Raw genomic sequence first — 24,886 nt, forward strand, 5'->3', positions numbered from 1 at the left:
AAAAACCAAGAAGTCTTGGCTACCTCAGATTGAACCTCCAAGAGACAAAGCCTTGTCCGCATCTCTGCTAGGCCAAGGTGATTTCCAGGCTGTGACACCTTCTGCAGACTTTCTTTTGCTCTGCCAAGAAGGCACCCAGAGTGGCAGACAGCCTGAGCAGAGGTTCGTTTTCTTAGATCCGCCATTAGTCCAACAGCCCCCGTCAGGCATTTGGCAGTTTGAAGAGGAGCCAAAGACCAGCAAACTTGAGGCGTTCTCTTTACTCCTGTTCTGACTTCCTCTTCTGCCTTGAAGCCCTGAGAAACAAATCACAGGAAGCAGAACTGGGTTAAAACAAAGCCAGTAAAAAAAAATCAAGAAATAAAACAAAGCCAGTATGTGACATCCAGACTGAGGGGTACCTAGTGTCATCTGGTCTACCGTCAGTGCTTGATTTCTGGCCCCTGCATCTTGTGTACCCCCTGCCATCCGACGCCCCCCCCCCCCAAGTCTGGGAGGAAGACTGAGGCCTGGAAGTGAGAGACCATCCAACAGAGGCCGTGGGTGGTGGGTGTGTATGAGGACCCAGGAGACAGGAGGGCGTGGCAGTAGCAGCAGTGTTTGCGGTCCTGAGGCCAGCCAACCCCATTGGCCAGCGGCAGCTCACAGTGAAGAGGAACTGCCACCGGGAGAGCCAAGGAGAGGATGAAGAAACTGCCTTCCCTGGTTTCACTCGGCCATGACTGAACCCACATACAAGTGCCTGTGTTCTTGTCTTTTGAAGTAGAATGCCAGCTCAAGAGTCGGTCATCAGGAAATATGAAGATGCAGAAACAGAGACGAGTTGTTGGGCTGGGGAATCGGTAGTAGTTTAGATTATAATTCTGCCATATGGCTGAATCACTGAACTCCAAGCTCCCTGAAAGATATAGACAAAGGCCTGACACACATTCCTAAGCTGTTTTTATAGAAAGTGGATCCTCTCCAGATGAAAACTGCTGACCATCAGAACATTGATCCTAGACTGGTTGAGACCAGAAGACTGAAGATACTTAAAATTTCATCTTGATGCCAACCAATCTGAGAATTGTCCTCGCCCTGCTCCTTGAACACTGTCAAACTCCTCGTGACCACAGTCTTGAGGGCATTGGCCTGCTCTGGCCCCCTTTGCCTGGAAAAGAAATTAACGGCTATTCTTTTGTACTTCACCCAACACGGTCTCCATGTTTCTACTTGGCATCAGTGAACAGAGGCCAAGTTTTGGCAACATGACCTCTCCAGGGCTTTGTTTTCAATGTTAGTATCTGAACTAGTAACTAGTATCTGAACTCGTTACCTAGTAACTAACTAGGTATGTAACACAGCTACTGCAATAAATAACCTCCTAAATTTCATTGATAGCACACTATGTATTTACTTATCTCTTATGCAGGTATGAGTATCTGGCCTGGAGAGGAGATTTGGAAAAATATAACCTGATTTCTCCACAGATAACTGTGCCCCTAAGCTGCCCTCTTCATGGGAGTTTGCAGAACATTAGCAGGTGACTGGGAGATTCCTTAGGACAGGCTGTGTGGTCTGGGGATTAAGAGCTTTGGAAAGCTGGGAGAGGGTGGCCAGTTTTCCTAGTGAGCTGGTTCAGAATATTGCCCCCCCTTTTTTCTCAATATACCCTGCCCCCCAGGAATGGCATCTTAATTGGAAACTAGAGATCTCTCTGGAACTGGCCTGAATCCCCCTCTTTTCCAGGAACACAAATGTCCAATGTTCTCAGGGAGACTTCTCTTTAAGTTTGGTTTGAATGTCCTCAAGGTCTCTCTGGCAAAATAAATGTGTTTTAAAAGAAGTTCCCTTCTTGGTGTCATACAGCTTAAGTGAGCTTGGTTAAGTGTTATGTGTTGTGAGCCTGGTTCTGTTAAACTGGCCTGAGGTGATCTTCTAGAGGAGTTTCTCTGGTTCCTTTAATTTGGAATGAAGAATCTTCATTCTATTGGGGATCTTCCATCTGTTTGGGATTTAGTTCTATAAAGAACTGAAAGATATTGTGTCATGTATGTATGTATGTGTGTGTATATATATATATATATATATATAGCTCGAGGTAGAACCAGGATCCTGCCCCAAGCCTGCTCTATTGTTTCTTGGCTGCTCCTCCTCCCTTGTCTTGTGTCCCTTTTCTTCCCTGATTAGCACCTGTTCTAATCTGCTCTTTAGAACTCAAGGGAACAATTTAGAAAGTAACGTGTAAAATAGATAGCTAGTGGGAATCTGCTATATAAAACAGGGAGACTAGCTTCTTGCTCTGTAATGACCTAGAGGGGTGTAACGTGGGGAGGCGAGGAGAGATGCTCAAGAGAGAGTGGATATGTATATATATAGCTATGTCTGATTCCCATTCTTGTATGGCAGAAACCAACACAACATGATAAAACAAGTATCCTCCAATTAAAAATAAATAATAAAAAGAAATACCATAGGAAAATGTAAAAAACTATTAAAAAAAAAAAGAACACAAGGAAGATCTTAGGACTGGAGTCTATAACCTACAAACAAGAAATGGGGGACAGAAAGACTTCCCTACCCAGGAGCCCTACAGGGTCCTGCTCGGTTTCATTCCTGGGTCTGGTTTTTTTTTTTTTTTTTTTTTTTGCTCACTTTTTCCACGTCAGGGGCCATACTTCTCTGCTTCTGTGTAATCTTTGCACTCCAGAGATTGTGAGTTTTTACCTTTGGATGCTGGATATTTTTGCCTTTCTCTAAATATTCTTGAGTTTGTTCCAAATGATGTTAAATTATTTGAAAGCAGTTCTATCCTTTTCAGTCTTCCTTTTAAGATTTGTGTAAAGGAAAAATCTACAGTTCTTCGTCACTGGTTTTTCTTTCCTGTGAATCTCTGTTATTGTGCACACAGGCCTCTTCACTTCTGACATTGGTGGACACCAAGTGCACAAGACATTCCTACTAAACAAATGACTCTCTGTGACACTAGCCTGGCGTCCCATAGTTGAGCTCACTTCTAACACTACCAACCTGGAGATAGCATCAGATCCCACAGGCTAAGAGCTCAGCTCCACAAAACTGCCCCCCACCCCTACTTCAAGATGCCAATGCAAATGACAGGACCCAGGTTACAACAACCTCTGTTCAATTTGACTACAAATCAAAGAGAGTATGACCCCTCCTCGATTTTGATTAATTTGCCAGAGTGGCTCATAGAGCCCAGGGGAACACTTGCACTTACCAGTTTATAAAAGGGTGTGATAAAGGATACAGACAAACCACCAGATGTATAGATTATACAGAGTAAGTTCTAGGAGGGTCTTGAAGGTAGGAGTCCACACAATGCCAGTCCCTGCACACAAGAAAGACTTTTCTTTGCCAACACATTCATGTATATCTCTGCTGTGTATACTTCACATTCTTTCTTTCTGCTGTGTGCTGTGCTTAGTCACTCAGTGTTATCTGACTCTTTGCCACCCCATGGACTGTAGCCTGCCAGGCTCCTCAGTCCATGTGGATTTTCCAGGCAAGAATACTGGAGTCAGTTTCCATGCCCTCCTCCAGAGGGTCTTCTCTATCCTGGGATTGAACCAAGGTCTCCTGCATTGCAGGTTGATTCTTTACCAGCTGAGCTGCCAGGGAAGCCCAAGAATACTGGAGTAGGTAGACTATCCCTTCTCCAGGAATCTTTCCAACGCAGGAATCGAACTGGGGTCTCCTGCATTGCAGGCAGATTCTTTACCAGCTGAGCTACCGGGAAAGCCCCCATGTATACCTATCAGATCTCAAAAATGTAGATTACCCTAATAGAGAGAAATTGTTTCTCATGGGGATAAAAAGAGGTAAAGGGTGGGAGGGAAGAACTTTCTTTCCCCTCCATCCAATTTGTCCTTCCTGAATAAATTCTAATATTACATCCTTTTTTTTTTTCCCCTCTCTCTCTGAAAACTAACTTTCCACCTTTAGTTATGGTTGTGAATAAAATGTTTTTGATCCAGAGATGTGCATTAAAATACATGTGTACAGAGAGATGTGCTGGGAAATTAAGCTTTCTTTGAGAGGCCATCATTTGCCAATCTTCATCTGGCTGCCGTGAGACCGCTGGGACGCACAGCATTATCTGCACAAGGCTGGGACTGCTTCTTCACCACGGGGTAGAAGTGTGGGTGCTCCATGGCCTCTTTTTCAGTCAGTCTCTGTTGTTGGTCATATCACAGAAGTTTGTTCAGAAGATCTAGGGCCTCAGGGCTGATAAAGCATCTGTTCTCACTATGGGTAAAATTTTTCCAGCGTTTCCATGAATGTTGTCCACAATATTGTTGAAGTGTAGATCTAGGTCTTTGTGATACTTATTCAGATTCCCATGTAGCTCCTCTGTACCCAGAACCTTGGCAATGTGAACAAGCTGGTCATAGTCATCCTGTCCACGAAAGAAGTGCATGCATGCTAAGTCACTTCAGTCATGTCTGACTCTTTGCAGCCCCATGGACGGTAGTCCACCAGGCTCCTCTGTCCATGGGATTCTCCCAGGCAAGAATACTGGTGCAGGTTGCCATGCGCCCCTCCAGGGGACCTTCCTGACCCAGAGATCAAACCTGAGTCTCTTATATCTCTTACATTGGCAGGCAGGTTCTTTACCATTAGCGCCACCTGAAAGAAGGGCTCCTTTCGAAAGATCATGCTTGCTAACATACAGCCCAAACTCTACATATCCAAGCTATACTCATACATCTGCTAGTCCACAAAGTGCTCTGGTTCCATGAAGTACCTGGATGTCACTTGGACATTGTAGTCCTGGGCAGGATGGTAAAGTTCCCCTCCAGACTCCAGTATATCAGTCACAGTTTTCTGTGGTGCTGTTTCATGACATCATGAGGTTTCATATTCCTGTGCATATTCCCTTGATGTGGCAAGTAATTCAGAGCTTTAAGTAGTTATAAAATAAGGATATTTTTAAATTAAGGACATGTAAAACCGGATATCAAAATCTGTCAGGATATGAGATGGATCTTAAAATCTGTATTATTGATATATTCAAATACCAGAGCTGGTCTCTCCAACACAGAGTCCTTCACGGTGTTAATCAGCTAAATGATAGTTGTTCCACCAGGAGAGTGCTCCAGAATGATTGACTTCTGATTTTATCACTTTTTTCTTCCCTGGCTTGAGAATTTTTACAACCACTCTGTCACTGTTGGTGATGTTAACAACCTCAAATACTTCACTATAATTTCCCCGACCCAAGTTTTCCAACCAGCTGGTTTTTGTTGATTAGCTGCTTGGTCGTGTCGGACTCTTTGTGACCCCCATGAACTGCAGCACGCCAGGCTTCCCTGCTCTTCACCATCTGCCAGTTTGCTCACACTCCTGTCCGTCCAGTCAATGATGCCATCCAACCATCTCATCCTCTGCCACTCCCTTCTCCTCCCGCCTTCAGTCTTATCAGGGAGTGAGTCAGTTCTTTCCATCTGGTGGCCAAATTATTGGAGCTTCAGCTTCAGCATAGTCCTTCCTATAAATATTCAGGATCAATTTCCTAAGTTTAGGATTGACTGGTTAGGTCTCCTTGCTGTCCAAGGGAACCAGCTGGTAATCATCTTGATTATCTGGGCACACTAAGTGCTGCTGTACTTCCTAGCCCCTGCAGGAAGGCCCTCTACGTCATAGCCCCTGTACTCGCTGCTGCTCAGGCTGTTTCAACTTAGATTCGCCAGCCCGGGCAGGCGGAGATGGGGACAGGGAGGGGATGAGTGGGGTGCCAAGGGTGGCTGGCCAGGCGGGCGGAGGCGGAGGCCGGTGGGCGGAGGCAGGCTGGCGGAAGCGGCCTGGCGGAAGCTGAGGCCTAGGCAGCGGCGGAGTGAGCCGGAGAGGCAGTTCGACTTCGCTGCCAGAGGAGGAGGACCGCAGCTGGCCCGGGAGCAGGCAGCCACACCAGGCTAGGTTTGTGGGGGTCAGGCGGGCGGGGGGCTTCCCAGGGTCGCTGGCCTAGCTGCCCAGTCTTTGGAGCAGCCTGAAGCCAGGCGTGGCAGGCTGTCCTCGGGCTTCAAGCAGCCTCCCTGGCTTGGTTCTCAGCTCCGAGTCTGCCCTGGGGTCATGGGCACCAGCAGAGGCAGCTGCGCCTGAAAGGCAGGGCACACGATTTAATCCTTGTAGAAGTGAAGTTGCTCAGTCCTGTCCGACTCTTTGCGACCCCATAGACTGTAGCCTAGGAGGCTCCTCCGTCCATGGGATTTTCCAGGCAAGAATATTGGAGTGGGTTGCCATTGGCAGATGCCCATGGCGAGTGCCAATTTGTAGTTGACAGAGTGTTTTTGTTTTTGTTTTTGCTTGTTTGTTTTTCCCTCCATCCTTGTATACAAGTGATCAGTAAGCTGCTGGATACCCAAAGGGAACACTGTACCTCGCTCCAGTTCTCTCCCGGTGCATCTCTCTCTCTCTTCTGATATTCTTTAGTCTTACCCCGTCACTTCTCCTGTTCACCTCAGCGAATCTCTTGGCATTTTGTTGGTTTCCCTCTGCTTTGGAAAAGACCCTGATACTGGGAAGGATTGAGGGCAACAGGAGAAGGTAAGGACACAGGGTGAAATGGTTGGATGGCATCACCAATGGACTTGAGTTTGAGCAAATTCCAGGAGATAGCGAAGGACAGGGAAGTTTGCGGCGCTACTATTATGGGGTTGCAAAACGTCTGACAACTTAGCATCTGAACAACAAAAACCCACCCCTACAAAGTTGTCTATGGGCTATAAGCTGGGGCAAGTGTAAGGCTCACTGTCCTTCATTGAAAGGTGCCCAGTGATTGAAAAGGATGTTTTCTAACATTTTTCTTATTTCTAGTTTTTTTTTTTTTAGTTGATTCAGACAGGGAAGTAAATCTGGTCCCTGTTACTCCATTGTGATAGGGAACAAAAGTCTGTGGAGTAGATCTTTCTAAGTTAAAAGCACTTTGCATTTTAAATTTAAGGTCTGGTCAACAATAAATTTAAAGGTCTTGTCAATTTCACTTATCTTGTTGCTGCTTACTCATTGAATGAGAGTTTCCTGCTTTACTTCTCAGTTCCTGTTTTGGCAACCCGGTGAAAAATTGTCGGATACTCTTAAGTAGAAACATAACTCTGACAGAGAAGTTGAAAATGTTGCAGGGAAACTCTACCTCGGAAGAAAGTGTGGAAGAGGGGGGATCTGGTAAGTGAAAATTGATAAACTTTGACAAAACAAAATGAGGGTTGAGGGAGGGGGAACTCTAATACCACCAGCCACTGACAGGATAGAAATCGCACTTCAGGACTATCAGTACTTCACAGTTAACTTCCATAGGAGGAGATATGTTTTGAGGGTCTAGAGGTGGGTGAGAGGACAGGTGTGTAATTGTCACATCAGGTGTTTTGTTACTGGCATGTTACTTAAATATTTCTGAACAGATTTAGGTTACAGAATTTTAAGAGAAAAATGTTCTCTGGATTTATTTTATTAGTTCTCATATTTTCCCCAGGTTGTGGGCAATTTTCACTCTGGCAAGTCACATTATGATATTAAATAACAGAGGATTATATTCCAGAGGTGATGGCAAACAGATACCAACAATTATGTAATACATATCCTAATAAAAGTTGCCCATACCTACTGTGTAGCACAGGGTACTCTGCTCAGTCTTATGTAACCAACTAAATAGGAGAAGAATTTGAATAAGAATAGATTCATTTATATGTTTAAAAAATTAACCATGACACGTATTCTGTAGTCTGATTGAATGTAGTAGTGAGATATTTAGAACCTGTTATTTGTTATTTGCTACAAAGACAGATTGTATTTAGACCCTGCTTTCAGGACTTCATCATCTCAGGGACAGACAAATGGATTCACTATCATTTGATGTGATCTGTGCTACAGTGCATTTAATGAAACCTAGCGAGTTGGTGATGGCTGCTGCTTCTGAAATTACTTTTGACTTGGGCCTTGAATGATGGCATCACATTTTCTGGAGGAATAGGAGTAAAAATCACAACTTCTTTCTTTTTTTTAAAATTTTAAGTAAGTGCAAAACTGTTTTTATTCCATTGGGCACAAAAGTGCCCTGCAACGTTTCCTTTTGGAATTAAGGGTAAATGTGATTTTCAGTAATATCATTATGTGTTTCAGCTAAAATCTACTGAGGCTCATTTATGTGAACAAATAATTCTCTTTGTCTTTCCCTCTGTCTCTCTCCCTCTTTATGTCTCTTTCTCTCTCTCACGAGGTCTGGTATACTTCTATATTTATATATTGTGTTATTTCTATATATCAGTTCAGTTCAGTCACTCAGTTGTGTCTGACTCTTTGAGACCCCATGAACCGCACCTCACCAGGCCTCCCTGTCCATCACCAACTCCCCGAGTTTACCCAAACTCATGTCCATTGGGTTGGTGATGCCACCCAGCCATCTCATCCTCTGTTGTCCCCTTCTCCTCCTGCCCTCAATCTTTCCCACTGTCAGGGTCTTTTCAAATGAGTCAGCTCTTCTCATCAGGTAGCCAAAGTATTGGAGTTTCAGCTTCAGCATCAGTCCTTCCAGTGCACACCCAGGACTGATCTCTTTAGGATGGGCTGGTTGGATCTCCTTGCAGTACAAGGGATTCTCAAGGTCTTCTCCAACACCACAGTTCAAAAGCAACAAGAACTCGTGAGAGAGAGAAAGAGACATAAAGAGGGAAAGAGACAGAGGGAAAGACAAAGAAAACTATTCGGACACATAAATGAGCCTCAGTAGATTTCAGCTGAAACACTTAATGATACTACTGAAAATCACATTTACCCTTAATTCCAAAGGGAAACTTCTGTGCTCAGCTCTTCTTATAGTCCAGCTCTCACATCCATACAAGACTACTGGAAAAAGCATTAGCCATTTAAGGTCCACTATGATCAAAGGACCAGAGAATGAAAATAAGAGAGAGATATAATAACAGAAGTACACTATATATATACACACATATATATATATAGTATATATACTAATATATATACTATAATAGTTTATATACTGTAAAATATGCTATATTCTATACTATACTTTATACAATAGTTTATATATTATACTTCTCTATATATACTATGTATGGTACGTATATAGATATATAGGTATGTTTATATACATATGTATGTATATATACTATACATATTTGTATACATATATATGTATACATACATGTATATATGTATGTATATATGTATACACACTATACGTACTGTACGTATATGTATATATACTATATATGCATACTAAATAGTATATATAGTATAGTATGCTGCATACATATATGTATATATACATGCACATATATGCATATGCATAGATACATGTATATATGCATGTATATACATACATTCATATACGTACATGTACATGTATACACAAAGACATACATACATGTACACACATACAGGTACATGTATTACACACGTGTGTGCGACACATACATATATGTATACATATATGTATACATATGTGTACAGTCATACATATGTAGTATATAGGCTGCTCATGCTGTTGCTGCTAAGTCACTTCAGTAATGTCCGACTCTGTGCGACCACTTAGACGGCAGCCCCCCAGGCTCTGCCGTCCCTAGGATTCTATAGATTATATATACTATCATAGTTTACATACTATAGTTTACTGCAATTTTGTTCTCTGGTCCTTTGATCATAATGGATCTTAAATGGCTAAGCTTTATATCATCCTTTTTAGAGTACATGACAAAGTAGTCTATATAATATCTTAACAGACATTGTCAGTAGTGATATAAAAATAAGAGCATCTTTTAAATATAACCATTTTAGTTAAACAAATTTGATTTAATGAGAGTGTCAGAGTGTTAATGTAACATAGTGATTATTAAAAGAATTTGTTGAAATATAGTACCTATCTGGCTAATGTTATTATCAACAAAACTGCATTAAAAAAAAATTGTATCCTCTTGTCACTTTCCCCTGATGTCAGCTGAGAGTTAATATCTTACTGTTCTCTAAGAACTTTTGTTTAATAAAGCCATGACTAATTATTGACAAAAAAAAGGTTAACTGCAAAAACTAGGGCTATTGGTGAAAGGGTTTGGTGTCATTACAGGAGCTCCAAAGAGCTCTGGTACCACAGTTCTTTATCTGTGAGCACAGAAAGAATTCATTGAGAGGCAAAGTGATGAATAAGTGAAAGTGAAAGTCGCTCAGTTGTGTCCGACTCTTTGCGACCCCATGGACAGTAACCTGCCAGGCTCCTCTGTCCATAGAATTCTCCAGACTGGAATACTAGAGTAGGTAGCCTATCTCTTCTCCAGAAGATCTTCCCAAACCAGGAATCAAACCCAAGTCTTCCATACTGCATGCAGATTCTTTACCATCTTAGTCACTTGGGAAGCCCTGGTGATAGATAAGAAGTGATTTATTAGAATAGAACACTTGTGAGGCTTTCGAGTGGGTGGGCAGTGTCCTCCTGCACTGCAGAACTTACTGGGCTACAGTCAAAGGAAAAGTAGGTGGTGGAGAAGACCTTCTTTGTTTTTCCTGACTACATGTCATACTTCCATCATCAGCTCCTCTCTGTTCTTCTGTGAGATAATTTCTAAAACCATTTTTTCAAACTAGAAATTTGAAGGTTATTGTGTTCAGAGTGTAATATAAAAGCCATATGAATTTAAAGGGAAACAGGAAGAGGACACACCACAGGAGAGTGTAAGAGCAGTTCCTCTGCTCTTCTGGTTTAAGAATTAAATTGGCATGAGATAGATATCCAAAATCACAAAAGAGTTTGCAGACTGATAAAATATATGCACCTTAATGTTGAGAGTTACCTTTTATTCAATGAGAATTTTTAGGTCTTCAAGCCTGGAAGACAATGTCTCATGTAACCCCATAAAAACTGCTTGGAGGAGAGAGGGGAGAAGTCAGGTTATGTAGAAGTTTGGAACAAGGGGCAGGTAATCTGAACATCCAAAGATCATTGTGATTTAAAGAAAACCAGATATCTCAAGTTAAGGAATGTAGTGATTTCTTTGTACTAGAAGATGCAAGAGTGTGGGCTCACTGAAATCATTCCCTTGAGATGTACCTCAGCCGTCTAGGGCTGGTCTCCTATACTTTTCCTTAGTGCTCACAGCAGGGAGTGGCTGCAGCTTAATGACTGCCAAATAGCAAGCATCATTCTCCTTCCTAAGCACACTCAAGGCTCAGAATTTCACATTTGGAGGGTCAAAACTGCTGATGGCTGTGACATCCTTGTTTATTGATATGGCAAGAAATTCCACATCTCAAGTTGAATCATATGTATACATGAGACAGACCCAGGAAAACTGAGTAACTCACCGAAATGGCCAATAGCTTCACCTTCAATAGCATCTTCAGCTAAAGACAAAAGATGTTGAGGGTAGTGGTTTGGTACTTCAGAGAGAAGGAAATGGAAATGGAAAAGCAAAAGTTTGGTGAATGAATGTTTGCAGGGCTGTGCAGAGACAAAGATCTTTAGGGCCATGACAGACTCTGATCTCTAGGTCCTGCCCAGTCTCCCCCACCACACTCAGGCCCATATTCTTGTAGATATTTCTGGTAATAGCTCTCTTTTAAACAACCCCTCGATTTAAATTTTTTTAGACAGATAGGGAGAAGATCAAAGATTCTTCCTGGATTTTGGGTGCCTTGCTGATTTCCAGGTTGAATAATCTACATGCTGAAGAGACATTTTGGGGGTGGCAAATTTTATTTCCATATGAAAAAACAGAACAGAAGTAAGTAAGCAAGAAAGAGAAATGAAACATGAAACAAAGGAGGGTGTTAGGAGAAAGATATAGAGAAATGAAGAAGAAAAAGGGAGGACTTTTAGAATTCTGTACTTAGTCACTCAGTCATGTCTGCCTCTTTGCGACCCCGTGGACTGTAGCCCACCAGGCTCCTGTGTCCATGGGGATTCTCCAGGCAAGAATACCATGACCTCCTCCAGGGGATCTTCCCAACCCAGGGATCACACCCAGGTCTCTTACATTGCAGGCACATTCTTTACCAGGTGAGCTACCAGGGAAGCCCCTTTTAGAATATTAGTAAGGAGCAAATAGGAGATTCTTTGGAGAGAGGTAAGAGGAGATTCACATCTTACTCTTCTAAAATGAACAAAAATCGTGGAAGTGTAACTTTAAAAAGTGTTCACAACCTAAAAGTTGAGTATTACCCAAGTTCACTCTGCTCACCCCTGACAATAGGCTAATGAATCTGAGAGATAAGGTGTTAAGGCAAGGAATAGGACTTTATTCAGAGAGCTGGCTGACCAAGAAGATGGCTGACTAACATCTCGAATTAACCATCATGTCGGGGTCTGGATGCCAGGTTATTTTATGGATCAGGTGGGGGGAGGTGAGAAATCAAAGTACAAAGAAAATAACTTTTTTTGTCGGCATCTCTTAGAATAGCAAGCCTCATGCCGAGGGATTTGTTAGTTTCACTTTACGTCAATCATGGGTGGTGTGACATGAAATATTTGCTGTGATGTCAATAAACAAAGATGAAACAGCTCTCTGCAGTTCTGGCCGCCAAATATGAATTTCTGTCAGTCTGGTAATCAGCAGAGGAGGGGTGCCATTTCCCATACAAAGAACAGGAATGTCATAGCCTTTCACAGGTGAGAGGAGTCAGGCTCTCTCCCTGTGAGCCAAACAAAGGCACCCTAGCCCAAGAGGCAGGCAGAAGTGTGGCAGACAGGGCTCCCTGAGTCAGGCCATTATGTATGCCTGTAATAACAAAAGCCGTGAAATGAGAGTTAAAGTCACAGAAACAGATCCTGTATGGAGTCAAAATTAATCCTTCCTGGTTACAAGAGTTATGTTTTATTCAGTGGGAACTTTAGAACTCAAGCCAGGGAGACAGCATCTCAAATAACCCTGAGAGAACTGCTCCAACGAGGCAAGAGGGGAGCCAGGTAGTATAGAAACTTTGCAACAAACAGCATGTAGCCTTTGAATATCAAAAGATTTTTTTTGTAAATTAAGAAAACCAGATATCCCAGGTTAAGGAATTTAGCACTTTTCTATGTATGGGAAGATGCAAGAGTCTGGTCTCACTGAAATCATTCTTTTGATATGCACCTCAACTATCTGGGGCCATTATCCTGAGTTTTCATATCCTGAGTTCCTTCAGGGCTCAGCATAGGGAGTGGCTGCAGTCTGAGGGCTACTAGAAGGAGGGATTTCTCCCCTTCCTGAGTTCCCTCAGGGCTCACCAGCTCACCATTCTGTGCTGGCTGCGATTGCTAATTACTGTGGCATCCTTTGCTTACTGTTATGGCCGGAAATCTTCCATTTCTCAGAAATCATAACATATGGAATTTCTGAGACAATTTTGCTTTAATGCAGAACCAGAAAGAATGAAGATGGAAAGTTTTATATGTAGCCAAAATCCAAATGCCATTGTATAGCATTTAAAGAAGTCATTCCTATATTTTTCCCGCCTGCCTAGCATTTAAACTGACGCTCCTGAACATTCTCGGAGATACAGTTGCAATGAGTGAAATGTAGCAGTTAAAGTTAGCAGGAACTTTTAAAAATTATAATTAACATTCAGTAAAATTCACCTTTTGCTGTACATTTCTATGAGTTTTGACAAATACATATAATTGTGTGGCAACAACACACTAAGAATACCCCCCAACACCCCCCAACACACACACACATGCTCTCTGTATGTATTTCTTTCCTGTCTCCTCATCATTTGGCAACCAATGATTTGTTTTCTATTTTAATACTCTTGCTTTATAAGAATGCCTACAGAGTCAGGCTTTTTTCACCAGCATGATGCATTTGAAATTCATTTATATTGTACTGTATATCAATAGTGTACACTTAATAAAGAGAGACATTATTCACAAGGACTTTCACAATAGGAAACACTCTCTGAAAAAGGTTCTCACTTTTAAGTAGGCAAGAAGGGGAACAGAACACTTTGTTGGGAAGGGAGAGCGAGGTGGAAGAGCAGGTGGCATTTCCAAAGTCACCCTTCTCACGTGTTCTAGGGACACGAGGTCATGATCACACTTGAGTTGGGAAGCATCTCACTGCTTTCTTTATTGCCTTTTTACATTTTCAGGCAATCCAGAGTTTTCGGAGTCTTTGGGGAGGAGAAAGTTTCAGTAAAATTTACTGAGTCAAAGCAAAATAATAAATGAGCAATTGTGAGCATGGGGTCAAGTTTTTCTTTTTTCTTAGTACAAAGTGGTCTTTTTTTAACTTTTTCCCAGCTGAAGGATATTTGAATTGTTGCCAGTTTTTGGTGACAATAAATAAAGTTATTATAAATGTTCAAGTATGGGTTTTGTGTGTAAATGGAAATTTCCATTCCTCTTGCATAGATACCTAGGGATGGCATTGCTAGGGCATGTGGTGGTCTTATGTTTGCCACACCTCACTGCCAAGCTGTTCTCCAAAGTGGCTGACTGTTGCATTTTCAATAGTTTATGAGAATTCCTTTTCTATCATTTCTTCACCATCATTTAGTTTTGTTATTTTATTTGCCACTCTGATACACATCTTGTGACAGCTCACTGTATTTTATGTTTCCCTAGTGACTGGTTGGAGCTTTCCAGGTGGCTCAGTGGTATAAAGAATCCCCCTGCCAAGCAGGAGACATAGGTTTGATCCCTGGATTGGGAAGATGCCCTAAAGAAGGAAATGGCAAACCATTCCAGAATTCTTGCTTGGGAAATCCCATGGACATAGGAGCCAAATTCTATCGACAGAGGAGCCTGGCAGGCTACAGTCTATGGGGTCGCAAAACAGTCAGACAAGGTTTAGAAACTAAACAGCAATGACTGGTTATGTTGGTTTCTTGATTCATGGGAGCCAGCAGGAGTGATAGGAGCTGCCAGTGGCCACGGGAGTCCACAGTCCCGAGGGTGAAAGGTGGCCTGGGTTACCAGGAGCCTGCCAGGAGCCTAATGTCACAGGAGTCACTTGGCTCACTGGAGTTGGCAGGCACTGGGGAGAGGGTGGCCTCGGTTAGTGAGTCTGCAGGGTGTCACCCAGGACTGCAGGAGTCAGACTGATGTGATGCTAGAGCAGGTAGACCTGAAATCTGTAGGGAAGTCAAGCACCGCTTTACTCTCCTTTTCCCACAGGGAGAGGGTCTTTCTCTCTCTGCTGAACTGCTGAGTCCTGAGGGAAGGGTTTGGGGGGCCTGGTCCCCAGGAGTTCACCAGGAGCCAAGCGTCACAGGAGCCCCACCTGGAGCTGCTGGAATTGGCAGGTGCAGTGGGAAACAGGGCTCCTAGGAGCCCACAGGAAGCCCAGGGTGGAAGCTGTCTGAGACTGCATTATCTGCCAGAATTGCTGGAGTGCAAGGAGCTGGGATGAGGCAGGGAGTGGCTGTGCCTGGAATCCTTGACCCTTGGGAAGGGATTTTCATGTGCAGATAATTTTCAAATTAATATTTCTAGTGGGAGGCGAGTGGATACCACATCTAGAAACACTTTCACTTCTTCCTAATCTCTATATGTCTTTTATTTACTTTTCTTTCCTTATTGGCACTGATAGAACCTCTAGTAAAATGTTAAATTGGATCGGTGAGAACAGGCATCCTTGCCTTGTTCCTGACCTTTAGAGGAAGGCTTTCACTTTTTCACCAATAAGTATCATGTTTGCTATACTATTTTCTATGAAAAGTGAAAGTTCAGGTCATAATTTGTTGGGCTTTGTTATTTGGGATGACTCTTAACGTTTTCCACATTTTATGTCTATGCATGCATGCATGCATGCTAAGTCACTTCAGTCATGTCCGACTGTGGGTGACCTTATGGACAGCAGCCCAGAGGCTCCTCTGTCCATGGGATTCTTTAAGCAAGAATACTGGAATGGATTGCCATTTCCTTCTCCTTTTATGTCCATATCGATGGTCATATCCTTTCTCTTCTCTTATTCTGTTAATGTGATGAATTATATTGATTAGTTTTCTAAAGCTCCTCTTAGAACTTCTAACCAAATTTGTTATTTGTGGAGGTAAATCTGGATTGTTTGCATGTTTTGTTTTCATTCTGATTTCTAGTCTGTCTGTCTCTTACTCCCTTATTAGCTCTTCTTACAATAACTGGAAGACTCTCCAGGGGAAACATACTGTTTCTCTTATCTCTGGGTCGCTTTTGGGCCGTGGCCATCTCTCCTGGACATGGACCTTTTGTGAGAGAGTTGGCAGTAGGGGAGGTGAGGTAGAGCTGACTTTGCATGTTGATTCTGTGATAAATTGAAGTTTTTCTTGTAATGCTTCCATCAGATTGAGATTATGACATTTCTATTTATAGGTAAAGATCTCCAAGAGAAATGCCTAGCAATTATATCTCCTGTTACACCTGCCAAGCTTTGCTCCTGCATCCTGATTATCTTTATACTTGTGGCTCTAAATGTGGTGACGCTTTCCGCTCTTGTGGCAGGTGAGTTACCTGTTCTCCAAACCGTACCATGTTCTTTGCACATTCACATTGTCAATAAATATTTATTGAGCTCCATATGTGCCAGGGTGTGTGAAATGTTTGAGGTATACCAGTGAACAAAACACAAAAAATTCCCAGGGAACTCTTATTCTATCAATAACAGAAAGATACAGATATTATAATATAGGATAACAGATTGAGATGAATATAAGTGTCCAGGGCCAGCCTCCTTGAGATGACTTTTCCGCAAACTTGAAGGAGATGAAGGAGCCATGTGGCTATGTGGGGAAAGCACTCCAGATGGCAGGAACAAGTAGAATGAAAGGAAGAATCTCCTGGTAGGTTTGGGGAACAGCATGGAGGCTTCTACAGCTGAAGCAAGGTGAGAATGAGGAAGAGTAACAGGCTGGGGGTCAGGGAGGTCACAGCCTAATGAGTCAGGTAAAGACTTCAGCTTTTAATCTGAGCGCAATGGGGGGTATAGGTAAAGGGAAATTGTAGGAGAAGAATGCCATGATCTAAATTTCATTAGAATAAAACCATTTTGACTGTTGGAAGAAAAGTTAGACTTCGGAAACACCTACTAGGGTAACCTTATAGAAATCCACACCAGAGGGGACCATGGTTTGGCCCTGGTGATAACAGTGGAGGTGGGACCTGTTGTCAGAATCTATCTTGAAAGTTGAACCAACAGTATTTCCTATCAGATTGGATAAGGGAGGAAAAAGTGAGGTTATGAAGGAAAAACATTTATTCTTCCCATTGCCTATACTCTGATATCTTGCTGGTTCAGAGCATCTAACAAGGGCCCAAATATTTTTATACATATTTAACAGAAATACATATAAAATAGCATTTCCAGAAACACTGGAAATACTACATTGTATTTTTGGTACTAAAATCAATAATTGAACTATGCCACGTTTTGTCTACTAGAAGGTTTTATACCCCTAAGAAATGTAGCATAGTAAAATCTAGGAAAGGTAAGGAGTTTGCGTTTCTTTTGTCAAGAGTAAGAAGGACTGATACTAGGGAAGATGTGGGGAAAGGGAAATCCGTATGATGCTAGGAAAGAGTACTACAGGAATTAAATGCTACAGAAATTGATTTCCTTAAAACCATTAGTGTCCATGGACCCCTGAGAAGTGAGATGCACAGATTCTCTGCTTGAAGTTCAGTGGATTGATGGCTTTTGTGCCTGAGATAAGACTGTTAGTGATGACTCTGGGAGGCAACAATCAAATGTACAATGTGTACTTCAAGACTGACCTCGGGGGAAAAAGTCACCAGATAAAATATATATATATGTATATTCATATGTTAGTTTTCAGAGAACATTCTTTCCAAGGCAAATTCTCAATCTAATAAAATCATTTAGGAAAAACAACTATCACTAGCTTGCTCTCAGCAAGTGACCACAGATCTCGATATTACATTTTCCAAAAACCAAAAAAAGAACATAGATCTTGGAGAAGTCTACTGTTTTGGCAAGCAGCAAAGTACAATCACTTTTCCACACACTAAGTAGCAGTTGGTGTTTTATGAATGGTTAAAGCTGGTAGCATTTCACAAGGCATTAGAAATATTAGTTGGAAGTTCATTCAGTTCAGTTCAGTCGCTCAGTTGTGTCCAACTCTTTGTGACTCCGTGAATTGCAGCACGCCAGGCCTCCCTGTCCATCACCAACTCTCAGAGTTCACTCAAACTCACGTCCATTGAGTCAGTGATGCCATCCAGCCATCTCATCCTCTGTCGTCCCCTTCTCCCCCGCCCCCAATCCTTCCCAGCATCAGAGTCTTTTCCAATGAGTCAACTCTTCTCATGAGGTGGCCAAACTACTGGAGTTTCAGCTTTAGCATCATTCCTTCCAAAGAACACCCAAGAATGACCTCCTTTAGAATGGACTGGTTGGATCTCCTTGCAGTCCAAGGGACTCTCAAGAGTCTTCTCCAACACCACAGTTCAAAAGCATCAATTCTTTGGCACTCAGCTTTCTTCACAGTCCAACTCTCACATCCATACATGACCACTGGAAAAATCATAGCCTTGACTAGATGGACCTTTGTTGGCAAAGTAATGTTCATTACAGCTCGGCAATTCTGCATATAACCCAAAGTTGGGTGGCATCCATAGAGAGTGTTTAGTACATAGACAAGCACCTAAGAATATGACTCTGGAAGCAAAATAATATGAAATTATGTAGAATGGTGCCAAAATACATATAAAGTAAAACTGTGCATTCTGATAAACAAACGCATTGGGCATGGAAGATGTTTCTAACAATCTGTCTGCCTATGAAAAGTAGGTCTTGGTCAGATTTTAAGAAAAACAAAATGCTGTTTGCACAGCCATAAAAGTACAAGAGTCTAGTTTATATTTGGCCATATTTTTCTTCAAACTCCTCATTTTGGAATTTAGTTTTGCTGTATTTACATATATGAATACGTGTGTATATATGTACATACATACATATGTGATATATATATATATATAAAGATCAACCTCAAGATGGTAAGTGGAGTAATAGGTAAAAGGGATCAGAAAATTTCTTTCTTATGCTTCACTGTGTCTGTCCAACTTTTAGTGAGAACAGAGAGCTGGTTCCACAAATCTATATATAAAAAATGGTGCCAACATACATATAAAGAAAAACTATTCTTTGGGAAAAAAGTGGGAGTTTGGACTGGGAAGACATTTCTAAGAATCTGTCTGCCTATAGAAAGTAACCCATGTTCAGATTTTGAGGAAAACAAAACGCTATTAGCCAAGGCCATAAAAATACAAGACTCTAGCTGTTCTTTGGCATGCTTTTCTTCAAAGCTCTCATTTTGGAATTTAGTTATACTGTACCTACATATACATGTACACACATGTATATATGTATAACTAGATCTGTATATATGTATAACTCAGGATGTTAAGTGGAAAAATAGATAACATGAATGGGAAATTTGTTTGTTATGCTTCACTGTGTCTGTCCAACTTTTAGCGAGAAGCAGAAAGCCAGACTTAAAAGTTCTGTATGTCACCTGCCCAGAAGGATGGATTGGATTTGGGAGTAAGTGTTTTTATTTTTCTGAAGAATCAAAGAATTGGACATTCAGTCAGACATCCTGTACTAAAATGGAAGCTGTTCTTGCTCAGTTTGAAATGGAGGAGGAGCTGGTAAGGAATATTTTTGGATCATGTTCTTTGTTAAATACTTAGCCCCTGAGAAGGCTATAGGCCACACAGGGTGACAGCTGAAAGAAGAGGAAGGCTCCCATTCCAGGCAGACTTGGGGGCTTGGAGTGCATATTAGTGCCTGGCATTTCTTGGTTATGTTCTCTGCCTGGAACCCATGTGAGACAATTTGGACACATTCTCTCATGTAATCCTCATAGTTAATCTTCAAATTAGATATATTGTTCCCATTGTAAAAAGAAGTATGCTAATCATGTAATTTATCATCCAAGTTGGGACATTTTGGGGAGTGAAAGTGACCATAGTATATTGGAAGTGACAATATTATGTTGGAACCATAGGCATAACCTGGGACTTTCCCGGTCAAATTGATATGTGTGATCACTTTAACGTAATTTAGGATCAAAGACATTTGAGTAACTTAAGCTGAGAACTGGGGACTACTCTTCTCCCTTCAATGTCTAAGCTTCTCAACCTTACCAGGCTGTCATGCAAAGAGAGAAGGCTGGGGGGAAGAGGACTCAAGGGTAAAATGAAGGAGACATGTGTTTTTGCTTTTGGTGTTTTATAATAGAACTTTCTGAAAAGATACAAAGGCCCTTCTGACTATTGGATTGGCCTTAGCAGAGAATCATCACATCATGCTTGGAAGTGGACAGACAACTCTAAATATAATGCCTCGTAAGTTTTTAGACTGTCTTCTATTCTATTTATATGTAGTTTGGGTGTGAATTGTATTTTGGGGAATGTAAATTAAATATCATGGAAAGTTTGCTGCACTATGAGGTATAAAATAGAAATCCTTTGTATGCTCTTCTGTTTATTATCTGTGCCTTTGAGAAAACTTCACGTATCATGTTTTTAATTGAAATCTTCAGCATGATGATGACATTGGACATATTCATCCGCTTTCACCCACTGACTTAAACTGTGCTGAAATCCATATTTAGAATGTAGAGAGAACAGCTGAGGTACTCTGGGATCCTACCGTCTTGGAAAGCCACTGAAGAATTGGTATCCACAGACCCTCAGTCCACTCTGCTCGCTGCCCTGTCCATTCCTAAAGGGAAGGTCATCAGAGAACCAGTGGGAATCCCTCCTGTGATAATTTATCCCTGGAAGGAATTTAGTAACACATCTTAGGTTGTGAACACTTCAGTGGGAATGTTTTAAATGTAACCATTTTGGAGCATATAGAATATAAGGGGCAATCACTTCCCTCAATCAAAGCTAAGCCCATTTAAGAATTTTCTAGTAAGCACATATGTTTATTTTCACACATGTATGAAACAGGTCAGGAGAACACTGAAAATCATGTTCCCTGAAAGCTAATTAAAATAATCAGTAAATGATCAAAAATAAGAATAGAAAAGAGTTTTATTTGAGCCAAGTTGAGGACTAGCCCAGAAGCCTACTTTGCAGATTTACTCTGAGAAACTGCTTCAGAGAAACAGGGTTTCTGGCCCTGTTTTATATCTTGTCAGAAAAGAGAACATTAAACAAGTCAGAGTTACATTCCTTCAAGGTTTTGCTTTAATAAAAAAATAAAAAAGAATAGACCAGCAAGCACACGGTGGATCAATATGGCATTGGCACCTGGGAAGGGAGTCTTATCATCGAAGCAGGACCAGAGTTGGTGTCTCAAGAAGAGGGACATTTCAACTTTATTTTTAATTTGGACATTCTTCACTTCTGGTCAGTGTGCCCTTTTGTTTAATAATTAAAGCAGATGTACAGTGGATGCTTATTATGGCACAGAGAGAGTATTTTGTAGCGTAAAAGTCAAGTTAAGACATGTATAAGCCAGAATGACTTACCGATATTTCAATATGTGACAATTTCTTTTATCACCACCCATGGCAGCAGTTCACTTGGCTACATCAGCGAGCCCCAGTTAAATACCTAGTCAACAACATAACTGACTTTGGGATGGATGATGATAAACTTCCAGTTTTCCAGCAGGGGCTTTGAGAATACAAACGAACTGAATACAGAAATGGTGTATACTTACTCCGAAGCCTTATGAACAACAGATTTTCATTTTTCTCTTGTCCACATTAAAAATACCTGGAGTGGAGGTGCTGAAGATTATAGAGGAAGAACAAATGTAGATGTCCAGCTAGTGCTTTTTTAACATTTTCATGTTCGGTTTTAGGTTCGTCATCACAGGCGATGGGGAACGTGGCTACCTAAATGACCTTGGAGTTAGCAGTGCCAGAAGTTATACAGATAGAAAATGGATTTGCAGCAAACAAATCATGTCCTTAAATTCTTCAAGGCCTTATTAGGGAATTTCACACACCATCCGTAAGAGATGCATTAAAAATTGTTTTTATATAAACATTTTATAAATGTTTATATATACATTGTAAACAGTTGCTCTATTGCTTGCTCTGCCAAAAATATCAATATTTATTTATAGTGTTTGTTAACCGCATAGAAGCAAGCTATACTTGAATGAGATAGGGATTTGGAAGTGAGATTCTAAATTAAGCAGGTGTTAAATAATATGAGTTGACGTTTATGTTTGAACCCATAAATATGAAAGAATTCCCTTTTTTCCATACAAACAGCACTTTATTTGCACACTTGGGACCATAAAAATAACTATGATAGCTAAAACTATGCACAATTATTTTAATAACCAATGAGAAATGTTACAATTGGTTAACACATTCAAAATTCCCTTACTGTCAGTTCCAAATGTACATGGTCACTGTTTTTGGACTTCCCTGGTGGCACAGTGGATAAAAATCTGCCTGCCAATGCAGCGGACATGGGCTCCAACCCTGGTCCAGAAATATTCTATTCCCCACACAGCAGCTAGGCTCTTGTGCCACAACTACTGAGCCCGCTCTCCAGAGCCCGTGAGCTACAACTAGGAGCCCGAGGGCTGCAACTACTGAAGCCTCAGCCTAGAGCCTGTGCTCCACTGCAGGGGACATCATCACAAGAAACCCACACACTGCAGCGACAGCCCAGTGCAGCCAAAAATTATAATTAACTAATTACATTAAGCAAACACATCTATAGAGAAGTTTCTAACACTACTAAGACTAGGGACTTCCCTGGTGGTCCAGTGGCTGAGACTCTGCTGCCAGTGCAAGGGGACTGTTGGATCCCTGGCCAGGAAACCAGAACTTGCATCCCGCAAACAAGAGGTCCCACTTGCGGCAACTAAAGATTCCACATGCTGTACAACAAAGTGAATCAGATGTACCTCATGTGGAATCTTTAGTTGTGGCATGTGGGATTTTGCTCCAATAATAATAAATTATCCATTTACCACAATAAGTAAGAAATGAAAGAAATCATAAAATTGGGGAAAAAAAAACACAACAACTAGATTTTACATGCTGAAAGGAATATCAAAGATCCCACATGCTGCAACTAAGATCTGGGGCAGCCAAAAAAATTTAAAAATTACTGACTAATTTTACTTTAAACTTTGTATTTTAAGGCATTAGAAATACTGTAAAGGTGCCTTTTCACTTTAATTCTCAGCGTTTCTGTTTTAAATTACAGTGTGCTGAGCAAATATTATACCTATAAACAAATACCTACCTGTTTTTTACACTTTATTGGATTTTTAAAATCCTGCTTTCACACCATTTAAATCACAAATAGTGAATTACCTCCACTCATTACCGAGTGATACCCAATCTCACAAATGTTTATGTGCGATTGAGTTTTAGAAACAGAATGCACATAATACACTAACATAGCTTAAGGCAAACATTTCTGTAAGAAAAATGCATTGGTTAGCTCAAGGTTTGAGAAAAGTTAAGTTCAGGTGGAGCCAGGTGTTGTCATGGCAACACAGAATTTTAAGAAAAACCTCCTTTTAAATTTATATAGAGAAAGGGAAGAAATCTAACACTTGTTTGTTTCCTCCTGCTGCTTAAGAGAGAGATAAAAAATGTCTGACACTTGCAGCCTATTTCCTCCATTTGGAGACCCCTGGCCTTCCTGCCTGTTACCCTCTCATTGTGACCTTTATAAATTACTTCAAAGCAGAGGTACTTCACATGAAAAATAAATAGATCACCAGTTTCACTGGCTAGTTGAAAGATTCAAATGAGGTAACTGATGAAATTCTCTTGTTACTCTATTTGACTCTAAATATTTAACACATAGTTTTTCTTTCATCATTGCTTATGGAAATAAAAGTAAAAATAGTGCCAATAACATTTTGTGTTATTTTTTTGTGGTGGGTGTTAGATCAGCATCTAATTTGGGTGTATGTGTGTGTATGATTAACTGTTCAAGTGTCATTTGTTGAAAAGACTTTTTCTCCGTTGTATTTGTTGTACCCACATGTTCTGGGAAACAAATTCACTCAGAAGTACAATGCAGATAGTGGAGTGCAGTTTATATACACTGGTGGGCCCAAGGCAGAGTCTCCTCTTAGCCAGGGACCCTGACCAGTTTTTGTGAAAACCTTATATACCCTAAGTGTACGTGCTCAAACCCACCTCCCCAAATTCCTTGAAGCTAGTCTGGACAAGATAAAAGAGAGATAAGATCAAAGTTAACCCATGGTTGATGTGTCATAAGCCTAGATAGTTAAACAGTGAACATTTATCAATAAGCCTGTGGTCATACCCCAATAAGCGTAATAGTATTTATGACTTTGTTCTGTTACAGAGATAATTAACATAATCTTTTAGGCAATGGAGAGTCTAGGTACAAGTCCTGAGGCTCCTTCATCGGGGTCTGGTTTTCCATTGGTATGTCATTTCCATAGATACTGGGCATATAGCTCAAAGTCCACAGTCCAGCCCAAGATGTAGTCCTGCTTTCAAGATGGAGCCTGTTCTGTTTCCTCCTTCATATTGCCTTTGCTGGTTGGTCCAATTTCAGTCAACTGCATTTACGAGGGTCTATTTCTGGTCTCTCTATTTTGTCCCATTGATCTTTCAGCACACTAACTTGCTTACTGTAGCTAGATAGTAAGGCTTGACATTGAATAGGGTCTGTTCCCCAATTTTCTTCTTCAATATTGGGTTGGCTATTCTGGGTATTATGACTCTTCATATAAACTTTGGAATTATTTTGCAAATCTATAAAATGACTTGCTGCATTTTTATTGTGAGTATATTGAACCTATAGATGATGTTGTAAAGAACTGACATCTTGAAAATATTCTGTTTTTCTACCTATAAACATGGAGTATTAGTTGATTTAAATTATTTGATTATGTTTACCTGAGTTCTGTACTTTTCCTCATATGGAACTTGTACACATTTCGTTGGACTTGTACCTAAGAGTTCAAAATAAATGGTATTTTGTTCTGAA

The 24,886-nt window shown here is 41.1% G+C and overlaps 1 protein-coding gene and 1 pseudogene across 1 annotated transcript; one reads left to right on the forward strand and one right to left on the reverse strand.

Moving 5' to 3' along the window:
* LOC102173537 lies at positions 4,059–5,613 on the reverse strand (annotated as a pseudogene).
* LOC102189932 (C-type lectin domain family 2 member H) lies at positions 5,831–24,886 on the forward strand. The gene is made up of 6 exons (XM_013964213.2): positions 5,831–5,919; positions 7,037–7,164; positions 16,277–16,405; positions 19,395–19,570; positions 20,163–20,269; positions 21,744–24,886. Exons 2-6 carry the CDS (start codon positions 7,113–7,115, stop codon positions 21,874–21,876), a joined length of 597 nt encoding a protein of 198 aa, XP_013819667.1. The 5' UTR covers positions 5,831–5,919; positions 7,037–7,112; the 3' UTR covers positions 21,877–24,886.

Source organism: Capra hircus, chromosome 5 (genome assembly GCF_001704415.2).
Source record: "Capra hircus breed San Clemente chromosome 5, ASM170441v1, whole genome shotgun sequence".
NCBI classification, from domain to species: domain Eukaryota; kingdom Metazoa; phylum Chordata; class Mammalia; order Artiodactyla; family Bovidae; genus Capra; species Capra hircus.